Source organism: Thunnus thynnus, chromosome 2 (genome assembly GCF_963924715.1).
Source record: "Thunnus thynnus chromosome 2, fThuThy2.1, whole genome shotgun sequence".
Taxonomy (NCBI): domain Eukaryota; kingdom Metazoa; phylum Chordata; class Actinopteri; order Scombriformes; family Scombridae; genus Thunnus; species Thunnus thynnus.
In genome coordinates, this window is record NC_089518.1 from 32,088,595 (window position 1) to 32,099,926 (window position 11,332).

General features: G+C 37.3%; 2 protein-coding genes across 4 annotated transcripts; one reads left to right on the forward strand and one right to left on the reverse strand.

Annotated features, from left to right (window-relative positions):
- The first annotated feature begins 7 nt into the window (after positions 1-7).
- spring1 (SREBF pathway regulator in golgi 1) lies at positions 8-3,676 on the forward strand. 2 transcript variants are annotated; one of them, XM_067570340.1, is made up of 6 exons: positions 8-297; positions 568-743; positions 1,761-1,917; positions 2,032-2,183; positions 2,461-2,574; positions 3,117-3,676. In XM_067570340.1, the coding sequence occupies exons 2-6, from the start codon at positions 648-650 to the stop codon at positions 3,198-3,200; spliced, it is 603 nt and encodes a 200-aa protein (XP_067426441.1). In that variant the 5' UTR covers positions 8-297; positions 568-647; the 3' UTR covers positions 3,201-3,676. The 2 variants fall into 2 exon arrangements, with proteins under 2 accessions (XP_067426441.1, XP_067426430.1); XM_067570329.1 differs by having other exon boundaries at positions 8-743.
- A 98-nt stretch (positions 3,677-3,774) lies between these two features.
- On the reverse strand, positions 3,775-7,010 carry LOC137167946 (uncharacterized). 2 transcript variants are annotated; one of them, XM_067570317.1, is made up of 4 exons: positions 6,892-7,010; positions 6,613-6,770; positions 5,256-5,645; positions 3,775-4,444 (listed from the first exon to the last, which is right to left on the reverse strand). In XM_067570317.1, the coding sequence occupies exons 1-4, from the start codon at positions 6,905-6,907 to the stop codon at positions 4,433-4,435; spliced, it is 576 nt and encodes a 191-aa protein (XP_067426418.1). In that variant the 5' UTR covers positions 6,908-7,010; the 3' UTR covers positions 3,775-4,432. The 2 variants fall into 2 exon arrangements, with proteins under 2 accessions (XP_067426418.1, XP_067426409.1); XM_067570308.1 differs by having other exon boundaries at positions 3,775-5,645.
- Between the last annotated feature and the right edge of the window lie 4,322 nt (positions 7,011-11,332).

The following is an 11,332-nucleotide window of genomic DNA, read 5'->3' on the forward strand; positions in this document are numbered from 1 at the left end:
GTTGGAGTTTTGTTTTGCTGGTGGATGTCAGATTTCCTTGGAGAAATAACCGCAGCTGCATGTTATTAAACGGAACGTCGGCTATTACCGAATCGTTTTGTTGAAAGGAGGACGAAACTGCGTCATCACATACGTCTTTGCGATGACATAATTGTAGTAGTTATTTTTTAAATAATGAGTGTTAGCCTAAGACAGCTTGCTAATGCTAACGTCAGCCAGCTAGCAGGCTAACAAAGCAGGCTTTTATAATGAGACACCGTTAGCCCGTATGCACATCTGTAAACTGCTTCCAGCTGTGTGAGAGCAATATTCATATCGACTGTTATAATTGCCATTGTCTGTTTTGCTTAATTGTTTGTTTTTTAAGCCTGCAACATGGGTTAGCTAGTGTGGCTGTCTGGACTCTGAGAATAAAACGTCTCTAGTAGTTTGTAGTTGTGTAACGTTATTTGTGTTTTGACACAGCTAACGTCAGTCAGTGTTAGTTTACAAAGCGAAAAACTACATTTTTTTTGAGTCACTTATCATCTTAAAGACATCATTTCATATTGTTGACTAATACGTCAGTCAGGGAATTGAGACCCGTGGAGGTTTGATGTTTTGGACTGTCACCGTCCCCCCCGGCATCTCCTCTAGAAAGCCATGCCATGATGGTGCTCCGGCGGTTATTGAGAAAGCGCTGGGTGCTGGGAGTAGTCTTTGGACTGTCTCTTATCTACTTTCTCACCAGCACACTCAAACAGGTACAGAAACTCAGTCCACTAAGGCAAGGGTAATATCTTCTGAACCAGGGGTGGGCAATATGGATAAAATCTTACATTTTATTGCAAAAGAGTTTCAGTTGTTTGGAAATTCAAGAGACCATTTACAGATAACCAAATGGTGATGTCTGTTATTGGTTGATGCAATATATCACCTGTCAAATCAAGGTACTTTATTATAGCGTTGCAAAAAAAACTGTAAATCCGGTTATTGTCACAAAGCAGTAGTACTCCTTTACTTTCAGTATTTCCAATAAATGGCTCAAAAAGGGGTACCTACTGTCATAGAAATGATATAGCAAAAAATTTGTTGTTGGATGGGGTGTCAAACCTTTTTTTTTTGACACAGATTGAAACCTGTATACAGTATCATAAACTCTCTGGTCCCAAATGCTGGCATTGAATAGTGATGGTTCCCGCAACTAAGATTAAGATTAAGAATAAGATTGGTCTATAAAACGTCATAAAATAGTTTAAAAACATGTCTGTCCGTATTGACCTATTGAAATGTCTTTTGTCCAATCAACAGTCCAAAAACCCAAATGTGTTGACTTTTCTATCATAGAGAAACCATCAAATATTCACATTTCATAAGTTGGAACTAGTGAACTGTTTGCCTTGAAAAGTCTTTAAATGATCAGTCAATTATCAATACTGCCAAAATTGTTTTCATCCATCAGCTTATGAAATAATCAACTAATCTTTCCAGCTCTACCTGATTTAAATGTCATTTAAAAGTTGCCAGACTTTTAGACTTTATTTCGGCAAAGTTCACGCACATCTACTTTGTTAAGACGACATGTAACATGGGAAATTTGTCTTCTTTTGTTAAGCACTAATATCTGTATCAGCACTAATAATGGAAAATATCAATGGAAAATCAGCCCTTCTCTATTGTAAACTTAATATGTCATGATATTGCCCGACCCTGTTCTGAAAGCTGTTTAAAAAGTTGCTCTTATTAGTGTTTCATGACCTGCTATTGTGTGGACTTTACAGGAAGAGCGCACCATAAGGGACCGCACGCTTTTGGAGGTTAGAGATTCAGACCATCGCATCCCCTGGAAAGTCCGTTTTAACCTTGGCAACAGCAGCCGACAGATCACTCAGTGTAGAAACTCCATCCAGGGCAAGACACTGATCACAGACGAACTCGGTGAGTAATGCAGCCATTACTCACCACCGTGACGTGATGAAAACCAGACAGCTACGATACTGTTACGTAGTCTTTAATCACTGTATACCCCTTCTCTGTGTTAATGTCTTACAGGTTATGTCTGTGAGAGAAAAGACTTGCTGGTTAATGGTTGCTGTAACGTCAATGCTCCCAGCGCCAGACAGTACATTTGTAAAAGCTGCCTGGCCAACGGCTGCTGTAGCATCTATGAGTATTGCGTGTCTTGCTGCCTCCAGCCTGATAAGGTAATCAGTCAAATCAAGGATGTTTAGGGGTTTGGTTTATTATTATCAGAAGTAGCTCAACTGTCAACATGCTGCATCTTCTCTGCTTGCATACATTTTAACGGATGCATCTTGAAATGCAAGAATTCAGATACCATACATCTCAGAGTTGAATCTTGATATTGCAGTCTGTACATAACAGTGACCATGAGCGGGAAAAAAGACCAGGTTTAACCAATTGAAATCTGCATTTGTATGTTTTACAAATGCTTCCTCTTATCTACGTTCACCTCTCTAGCAACCTCTCCTTGAGCGCTTCCTGAATCGTGCAGCCGAAGGCTTTCAGAATCTCTTCACCGCTGTGGAGGATCATTTTGAACTGTGCCTGGCCAAGTGTAGGACCTCTTCACAAGTATGTCAATCAGTATAAACATTTCCCTCATATAATATTCATCTATGTATATTTCATTCAGATGTCCTGGTGATATGCACCGTTTCCTTTTATGCATCACAATGACTCATTGTCTTGTAGATTTCCTGAATGTCAAAAACCCAACAACAGCAAAAGCAGGACTTTCTCTTGATGAATCATTTTAGTTTTCTGTTATATGTGAATTCGCAGGAGATAAGAAAATATGTTGATCTTCATTCTGCACTGGCTTTGACCTTTGATTTCTCAGATAATAACTGACAATATTATCTCAGAATCAAAACGTTTTACTGTTGATTGCTTTCAATAAGAGTATCAGGCATATATGTATTTAGTGTTTCATGGTTTCTTGAGCTAAATCAATGTTTTCATTTCCCTTGAGGTGAGAAAAGCTTCACATTCATTTTCTATGTAAATACGTTTAATACGTCCAGTCAGCAGCAAAAACTACATTTGCGTTTTAACAAAAAAATGATTGAATTTATTAACTTGTTTTTTTATTTTTCTCTCTCTCTCTCTTGCAGAGTGTTCAACATGAGAACACCTACCGAAACCCTCAAGCAAAGTACTGCTACGGGGAGAGTCCTCCAGAGCTCCTACCTGTATAAGCATTTGACTTTCATCCCCAGTTTAGGAAGTACCAGAACAGCAGCGGGCCAATAAAGGCTCCCTGTTTGGACAACCTTATCGTGCTTGGAGAAGAGACTTTGCAAATGAACTGTTGTCTTGGACATGTTTGCATTATAATGGCAAAGAGATGGAGACATTCAAGACACCAGACCAACCTCAGAATGGACAAATGCTGTATATGATTTGATTATTTACACTTCATAAGTGCATTAGAACATTTCATACATTCATCCATGATGATCATCAGGTCCACATAGCAGGCAGCTCATCCATCAGGATTCATTTCAAACCAGTTCATACCATAAAATAGGCTTCATTTTAAACCTGATTTAAGAAGGTAACAGCTGTTTTATGTTTTGTTGAATATTTTAAAACAGCAAAGAATGTGTCATAACTTTTGTGTTAGTGCATGCATATGAAATGGCTATTTAATAAAAGTGACTGTGAAATGAAATGGCTCATAACTTAAAGATTGGGAACATTTGGAGTTGGTTTAATAGTGCCTTTATTTTTTTGAAAGGTTGTATTACGTTTGTGTCCAAAGCAAGGCGGTATAAGCATGCTAAAATTTTTAAAGTCGCCAAAGGCCAAAAGAAGACTATGTATTTTAAAGCATGTGGAAGAAAATCAATTGGTTTAATGAACAAGAGAAAAGGGAAATGGTACAATATGGTCAAGCAAAATGAACTTTAAATCAGCAACCATTTTATTATTTAAAATGAGCAAATGTGCATTACATTATATCTATGCAATAATGCATGAGCAGAAGACCCAATGAAAGCATTCAAAGAGTTGTATTTTGTCAGAAAAAAAAAAGTTTGATAATGAATTTCAACATGTCTGTAACAGTCTGTAGGAAGTCCTATAATTATTAGAAAACATCCACATCTTCCAAAGTATACAAACTCTCAGGAACTTTGCTGATTTCCAACGTTATGAAGACTAATTTCAAACTCATATCTAGTAGAATAAATAACTTAATTTGGGAAGGACAGGCCCACATTAATCTTGGTACAGTGTTGTTGTCCTCCTGCATTACTTTGATGGGAGTCTGACAGACTTATCTGCCTTACTGTGCACTGTCCATCTGTCCACAGTGATTGGAGTCCAGACTGGTGAGTCTGTGGAGGTGATTCTTATCAGCTTTTCTTTCTACCTCGGGCAACGTAGCTCGCTCACATGGGATAGATGGCCAGAGCAAAACAATTAATCATTCTGAAGGCTGAGAAAACAAAACTGTCGTAATTAGGAAATGTATTAGAACCCCTTCTCATTTGCCTCTTTGGCAAGTTGATTAATTGCTGTCACATGGGAACAATGTCAGTTGCTTCAAAGTATCGAGTTAAATTAAACAAAGCCATTTTCTGATAAAGCCTTTAAAGGAATAGTTCGACATTTTGGGAAATTCTCTCATTCACTTTCATGCCGTGAGTTAAATGAGAAGATTGATATTACTCTCATATTTGTATGGTAGAGGCTACACATAGTTAGCTTAGCTTAGCATAAAGAGTGGAAATAGGGAAACAGCCAGCTTGGCTCTTAGCTGCTTACCAGCACCTCTTAAGCTCACTATTACGAATAAACACATTATACAATATATTATACAAATAATGAGGCACATTCATTTAAACAAACAAGATATAACATGTTAAATTTGGACAGAGCCAGACTAACTCTTTCCACCTGTTTTCAGTCTTCATGCTAGGCTAAAGCTAACCAGCTGCTGGTAGCCCAACATTTACCAGAAAAATATGAAAGTGAATCTTCTCATCTATCTCTTAATCATATTTTCCAAAATGCCTAACATAAACAGTTGAAAAATTAATTTAAGTGATTTATAAAGTGATTTAATCAACTATTATACATTACAAATAAGCATTTACCTGTCTTGAAAAAACATTTAACAATTAAAAAAAGCTGCCATGAACTGCATCACCATCTGAGATGAATTACAGGACGTGTCCAATCCCCTCCAAGTATTTCTGAGACCCTGCCTTAAGGAACTTATGGTTTATCTTATTTGTTCCTTTTACCTTTGAAATTTGGACCCCGATCTGATGCTCAAGCCATTTCAGATAATCCCTGGATGCCACCAAAAGAGTGTGACCCCACTGCTTCCTTTTAAACGCATGCTCGGGCAGTTCGGGTGGAGAGGGCTTCTGGGAGCATTCCCCTCCGTGAAATTCCTTCACACAAGCTGTGAGCATGTTGACTCTGGAGATGGTGTCCTTGAGCTTCTTGTGAAGTGATAAATCATTGGGATTCAGGTTGTCCCGCTGGTCTTCCAGGAGCTTCTCCAGGGCTTGGGCCATGAAGAGGAGGCTGCACTGAACTTTTGCCCAATGGGCAGGGGAGTTATGGTGGACCTGAAGCTCAGGGAATCCTGAGGACCAAGTGCCAAGGTGCTTCCCATTGGCTTGGTCCTGGAAGGGAGGAAATAGTGAACTTAACTGAAAGATTTCCTTTCCTCATAACATTCATCAATAACAAGCTGTCTGTAATCTCACTGCATTACAAATTTGTCAAACTCTTTCTCTGAAGGGTGATCTCATAGTGCATCTACAACCACACCCAATAAATGTGTACTAGGATGTGGTGCATGTCCATGTGTCATTGACACCAAGACAAATTTGGGGAGTAGGTGCGAAAAGATAATGTCAGTTACACAATATTCAATAAATATTAAATCCACTGGCAACAATTTAACTCAGCAGTGCACCAAATTATTACACCACAAATTAGGTCGTACAACTGCTATCAGTAACACTGCAATTACACCAATCATAACTTTAATATTTATTGTTGCCTTGTGTGAAAATCATGTATCTTTGTAGCTCTTCACTAAGAAAAACAGCAACGTGACAATGACTTTTCAGAAAATCCAATGGGTTTTTATTGTTTATTTTGCTTAAGAATCAGAAGAATTTTCTTAACACATTAAGGACTACTTAATTCTTCAGTTTGTCTAATTGTAATTTTAAAATCAGCTAATGAAGAAATACATGGTTTTCAGTGAACACAACGTTATGCAAGGTCTGTCCAAGACAAGCAATCCAGTCCTGCATACAGTGGTAGAAAGTAACTAAAGAGGTGCTTCTGCTTAAGCATTTCATGGACTATTAATTCTCAAATAGTGCTTTTACATTGTGCTGCTTTTGACTGAAAAAAGACTCCTTCCTCCACTGCTGGTATATCTGCACAGTAATTGAGAGCTGCCTCACAGAAGTGGCTTTGAGAGAAAGCATTCTCTGAGCTGATCATTCTGCACTTGTACTGACACTGAAAATTTCTAAATCTGAAGCAGAAACTCAGGTGTGATGAGGACTTTGACTGCAACACACAAACTACCTTTAGACATACTATACAGACACACAATGTTAAATTACTTACAAAGCTTGTCAGGCTGTCTTCAACTTCTTTTTTGGTGAGGGCTGTCAACTCTTTCAGCCTGCATGATGAATGAGTGACAGCTTGTTTCTTTGGTGCATGTACCGCATTCGAGCTTTGCAGTAAAATCATCATCCAGGCACATCCCAGTTTCAGAAAACCTGCAAATGCAAGTGCATAGTTACAACTTTTTACATATATGATTCAAATGAACTTGAAATGGCTTCTGACACACAGTGACGAATAATGAATGAAGAAAGTGAGTTGTGTGATATACTCTACCTGCCCTGTGTTTCATTCTGAAATGTGACTCCGCTCAAGTTCTCAAATACGACACAAGGACAGATTCTCATCGTAATGTAATCCTAATCGCACCAAGATCATTTTTATATTTGCATACTTCTCAAAGGGGCGTGTGAAACTTCTATCTCTAACTTAGCTATATCCTTTGATGAAAAAAACAAGATTGAGGTTTCTTTGACAGGTCAGCACCTTGCTTGTCACTTTCATGTAAGGAAATGCGCACGAATTACTGATGAAGATTATGTGTGTTTAACTTGACTGTTCTGAGGGTTGACTTTTGTGCGTTTGAATACTTTTCCGACACATTCTTAAAAGACATTCTGCAAATAATTGAAAGCAAATGATCCCATATAGTAGGAGCTTTGATTTGAAGACTGATTTTGGTTTGTAGATAGAGGAGACATGGGTCATATAACAGTGGTTTTGTATTTTGTATGAGTGATACTCTACACCCAACACCGAAGATGAACCATCTCATTTCCACATAATTTCAGGTTAAACTTTTACTGACAAATAACGTTCTTTAATATACTACAATTATTTATCACACATTGGTGTCATGACATATTTACGTTATGATTCACTCCCTCTCTGATTACCCTTGTTGCAATACTTCCTGTGTGACGCAAATCACATATTGAGAATATCCTTACCGCCAACCTGGTTCAATCCAGTTTAAGCCTCCAAAAATCCCTTCTAACTGGTTTGATTGACTCTATATTACATAATAAGAATGCAGTAAGTTTCAAAACCAGTTATCTATTGCATAAAAGTTCAATAAAGACTTTGCTTTTGTTGTCACCATGACAACTTTTGGCTTTTTCTAACAAAGGAAATAAAAATAAAACAGAATATTACACAATCTAAATCACGTTATTAAGTTTAGCACAGTATCATACATTAGTCTTTAGAAGTATTAGTTGAACTGACAAAAAACAGACTTCACAACAGAGGCTGAGGTCATTGTTTCAAATACTTTATAGTGTCCAACTGGATGTACGACAGAGTCATTATAAGTCACACTTCCATTGCTGTCGGTCTTTTTTGAGCATGTTTCAACATCATAAATGTAAATTAATATAAATGTAAACATGTAAATAAAAAAGCAAATCTTTCACATATAAATAAATAATAATAAAAAAGCATCAAACAATACAAAATAATAAACAAAGAATTGGTGTGAAATTTCTTTACACACACATCCAGGAGTGCACCACATTTACCAAAATGTTGCTTAATGCGTCTGGTGTCTTGAATGTCTAGAGGACCTAATACTGCTCTCTCTATTACTCATTTTGCAGACGATGGTGAAAACAACTGTTACTACAAAAAACTAAACTAAACACACACACACACACACACACACATCATCATCATCATCAGAGTGAGGCTAACACCTTTTAACAGATGATTACTTTGTGAAACTGAAATGAAACTGCAATGGTACTTGTATAAATAATTAACAGATGAACTTAAAAACGTATTAAATTAACAGTGGACTGAAATAAATAATATAACAAACACAAAAATACATGTTGGTTTTGGGAAACAAGGCCCAGCGAGAATGGAGGGAACCAGTCTCCTCACAAGCTTTCATTTTTCATGCTTTCATGTTTTCCTGACATGTTCACTGTACGTTGTATAAATAAAATGTATAAAATGTATAAATAAAATGCACTCACTTTAAATAAAGTAAATACATACATACATATATAAATACATATTCAATAAATATATAAATAAACCAATAACAATTGAATTGATGTCCTTGTGACCAGTAAACTGACAATCTTCATACGTACAAGAGGTTGAGTGCCCACTTTTCAATGCGTTGAATCCTTGCTGTCTATTTGTTACACATTCCCTTTACCTCCTCCAGCACCGGCGACACTTGAATAAGCCACTCGTTCAGTCTGACTATGACACCATATCCATACACTTTTTTTGGATAGTCGTGACCGTGGGACAGCTGCGGTGGGGTTGGTGTTGGGGGCAGAGGGACTTCCGGCTCGATGGTTTGGAGTAAAGTCGTTATTTTTTCTACATAGTGGGGGAGTCTGAGCTTGACTAGTCTCAGGGAGGTTCCAACAGGTTCTGGATTAAGCCAAACATTTTTCTGGTATTCCTCTACCTTGGAAATGTGCAGATAAAAACTGATGGTCTTGATGTAGACGTCCTGCAGCTTCTCAGGAATGTTTGTGCCAGATATTGAGGCATCAGGAGCGTCGTCTGGAACCGACACATTCGTGTTGTCAAAAAATTTTTTTGTCTGTAAGAAAAAGAGGATCGTAAATTAATTTTCCAGAAATAGAAGTATGACTTCTTCTCTTTTTTCCCCCCCCACCAGCCTAGCCGTGTGGTATTAAACACTTAGACACTTTAAACTTGAAATATGTATTCTGAATAAGTCTGCACCAGCTACAATAAAATATAAGTGTTGTAGATGATTAAAGCAAACTATGCAACAAGTCGTACAGGAAATATATCATACCAAGAAACATGACAGAATCACTGTGTGATACTTACATATTCATCCAGTAGTTCCTTTGCTTCAAGTTTCAGTAGGTTTGTAAGACCCTTTGTGTTTTCGAAGTCCCCACAGCTGCTGGGAGTAGGAGCAGGAAATACTGACCTCCACTGGAGCATCGAGACCAAGAAAAGCACTAAGAAAAGAACATATGGATAGTTAATAACTGTCAAGATTCACGATGCACCAAATTATGTTTAATTTTTCAGATTTTCCTCTAATCTTTGACTTTTTCCTGTGAATTCCTAGACAATTTTACCTCAAAAATTGATTCAAATTAAAGAAGGATATGGTTACACTTATCACAGCTGGTAAAAAAAAAAAAAAAAAAAAAAAAAAAAAAAAAAGAAATGCTATCTGTGACTAGAGGTCACAAGCAGACATTACTTTGTTGGGAACCTTTGTCTTAGATAGGGGAGAGCTTAAATCACCAATCTGGTGTAAATTCATTGGTTTGTCAAGTTGTCAATCAAAACATAAAACAGAAAGAGCAATATTACTTAAAATAACAATAATTCAGCTTGCTTGTCTTAACTCTGTCTGTATTCCCAGTGAATCTGAAACATCACTGGAAGTATTTTCAGAAAGAATTCCTTAGACAAAGCTACTCTTAAGGGTATAAGGTAGGCCAGGCTTAGTTAACTCCTAGTGTAAAGGTTATGCTGGAAAACGTACAGGTCAACATTCAGCTGAGGAGAACCTTCCTTCCACTGGTATGCAGATATAAAGGCCTGCACATTACCACTACTGCTAAAAGAAATAAATGCACGTGTGCAAAAACTTGCCTGTAACAATCATTCACAAAGAGATGGTAAAATTTGATTTGTTATTAGATGTGGTATAACTTAGTGGAAATTCTAACTAAGCTGATGAGTAAAAAGATGCTGTAAGAGATACATCAAATAACAGTACAGTTATGACAATTTTTTGAATGTATTGCTAAATATTCCAAAAAATATTTACCATAGCACTTTAGTAGTCCGTTGAGTTTGTAATCCATAGCGACACTAACCGATACACTTTACTCTCAGTGGTTCTTGATGAACAAACCGCGTAAAAACTGCAAGTTGCACCTTTACTGGTGAACTGGCCCATATATACTATTTTGCTATACCCACCCACACTGACACAACAAGGAACAACATTCCACAATGACTTCTTTTTGCATCATTCATGTTATGAGTGTCTTTTTTTTTTTTAAAGTCTTTCGGCAGAGGTGTGACTTAAATGCTTAATGAGCATCTGCAGTGTCAGCACAAAATGCAAACTGAAGATAATATCTTGCTAATAAGGTTTACGAACAACAAACACAGATTAAAAGAAGTCACCCACCAGTGCAAAATACAAAGATAAAGTATAAAACATTAAATTATAATTTCACTATAAACCTTGTATCTTTCAAACATGGGGGGAAACACTAATATGAATGAGTGGGTTTGATATTATCGGGTACATTATCACCTCTTCGTCATTTGTGATACCATCATCATTTTCCACCCGACCACAATTATAAAATATTCTCTTTCACTGACGATCCCCTCAAAATCTCGCCTACAGTATCCGCTGCCAGTTACACTGGAAAACCTTTGGTTCTTCTGACGTCCTTTTTAAATTTATTTCCAAAAGTTGCTGATGCGGTGGCAAGTTTGAAACAGTCCACTATTCTCCTCAACATTCTGCTAGCTTCTGCTTAAAAATTTCATTGGTCAATCTTCAAACAGGTGAATGCACTCTGACACTGTTAATTTTTGAGTTGTAAACACTGGATTGGGTTTTTTCTTACCTTTCTGACAGGAGTTTTTCCAGATCAGGTGCACAGTTTTCCTCATGTACCCCAAGGTCCCATTCTGGTTCCCCTTTTGTTTTGCTGCTGACAGATGATGCTGAAGAAAT

Excerpts from the sequence above, each read along its gene's own strand:
- spring1 (XM_067570329.1), top strand. The coding sequence starts at position 648 with ATGATGGTGCTCCGGCGGTTATTGAGAAAGCGCTGGGTGCTGGGAGTA. Across the intron at positions 744-1,760 it reads TCACCAGCACACTCAAACAG|GAAGAGCGCACCATAAGGGA; the intron begins GTACAGAAACTC and ends TGGACTTTACAG. Across the intron at positions 2,184-2,460 it reads GCTGCCTCCAGCCTGATAAG|CAACCTCTCCTTGAGCGCTT; the intron begins GTAATCAGTCAA and ends TCACCTCTCTAG.
- LOC137167946 (XM_067570308.1), bottom strand. Across the intron at positions 5,646-6,612 it reads AAGACAGCCTGACAAGCTTT|GACCAAGCCAATGGGAAGCA; the intron begins GTAAGTAATTTA and ends CCTCCCTTCCAG.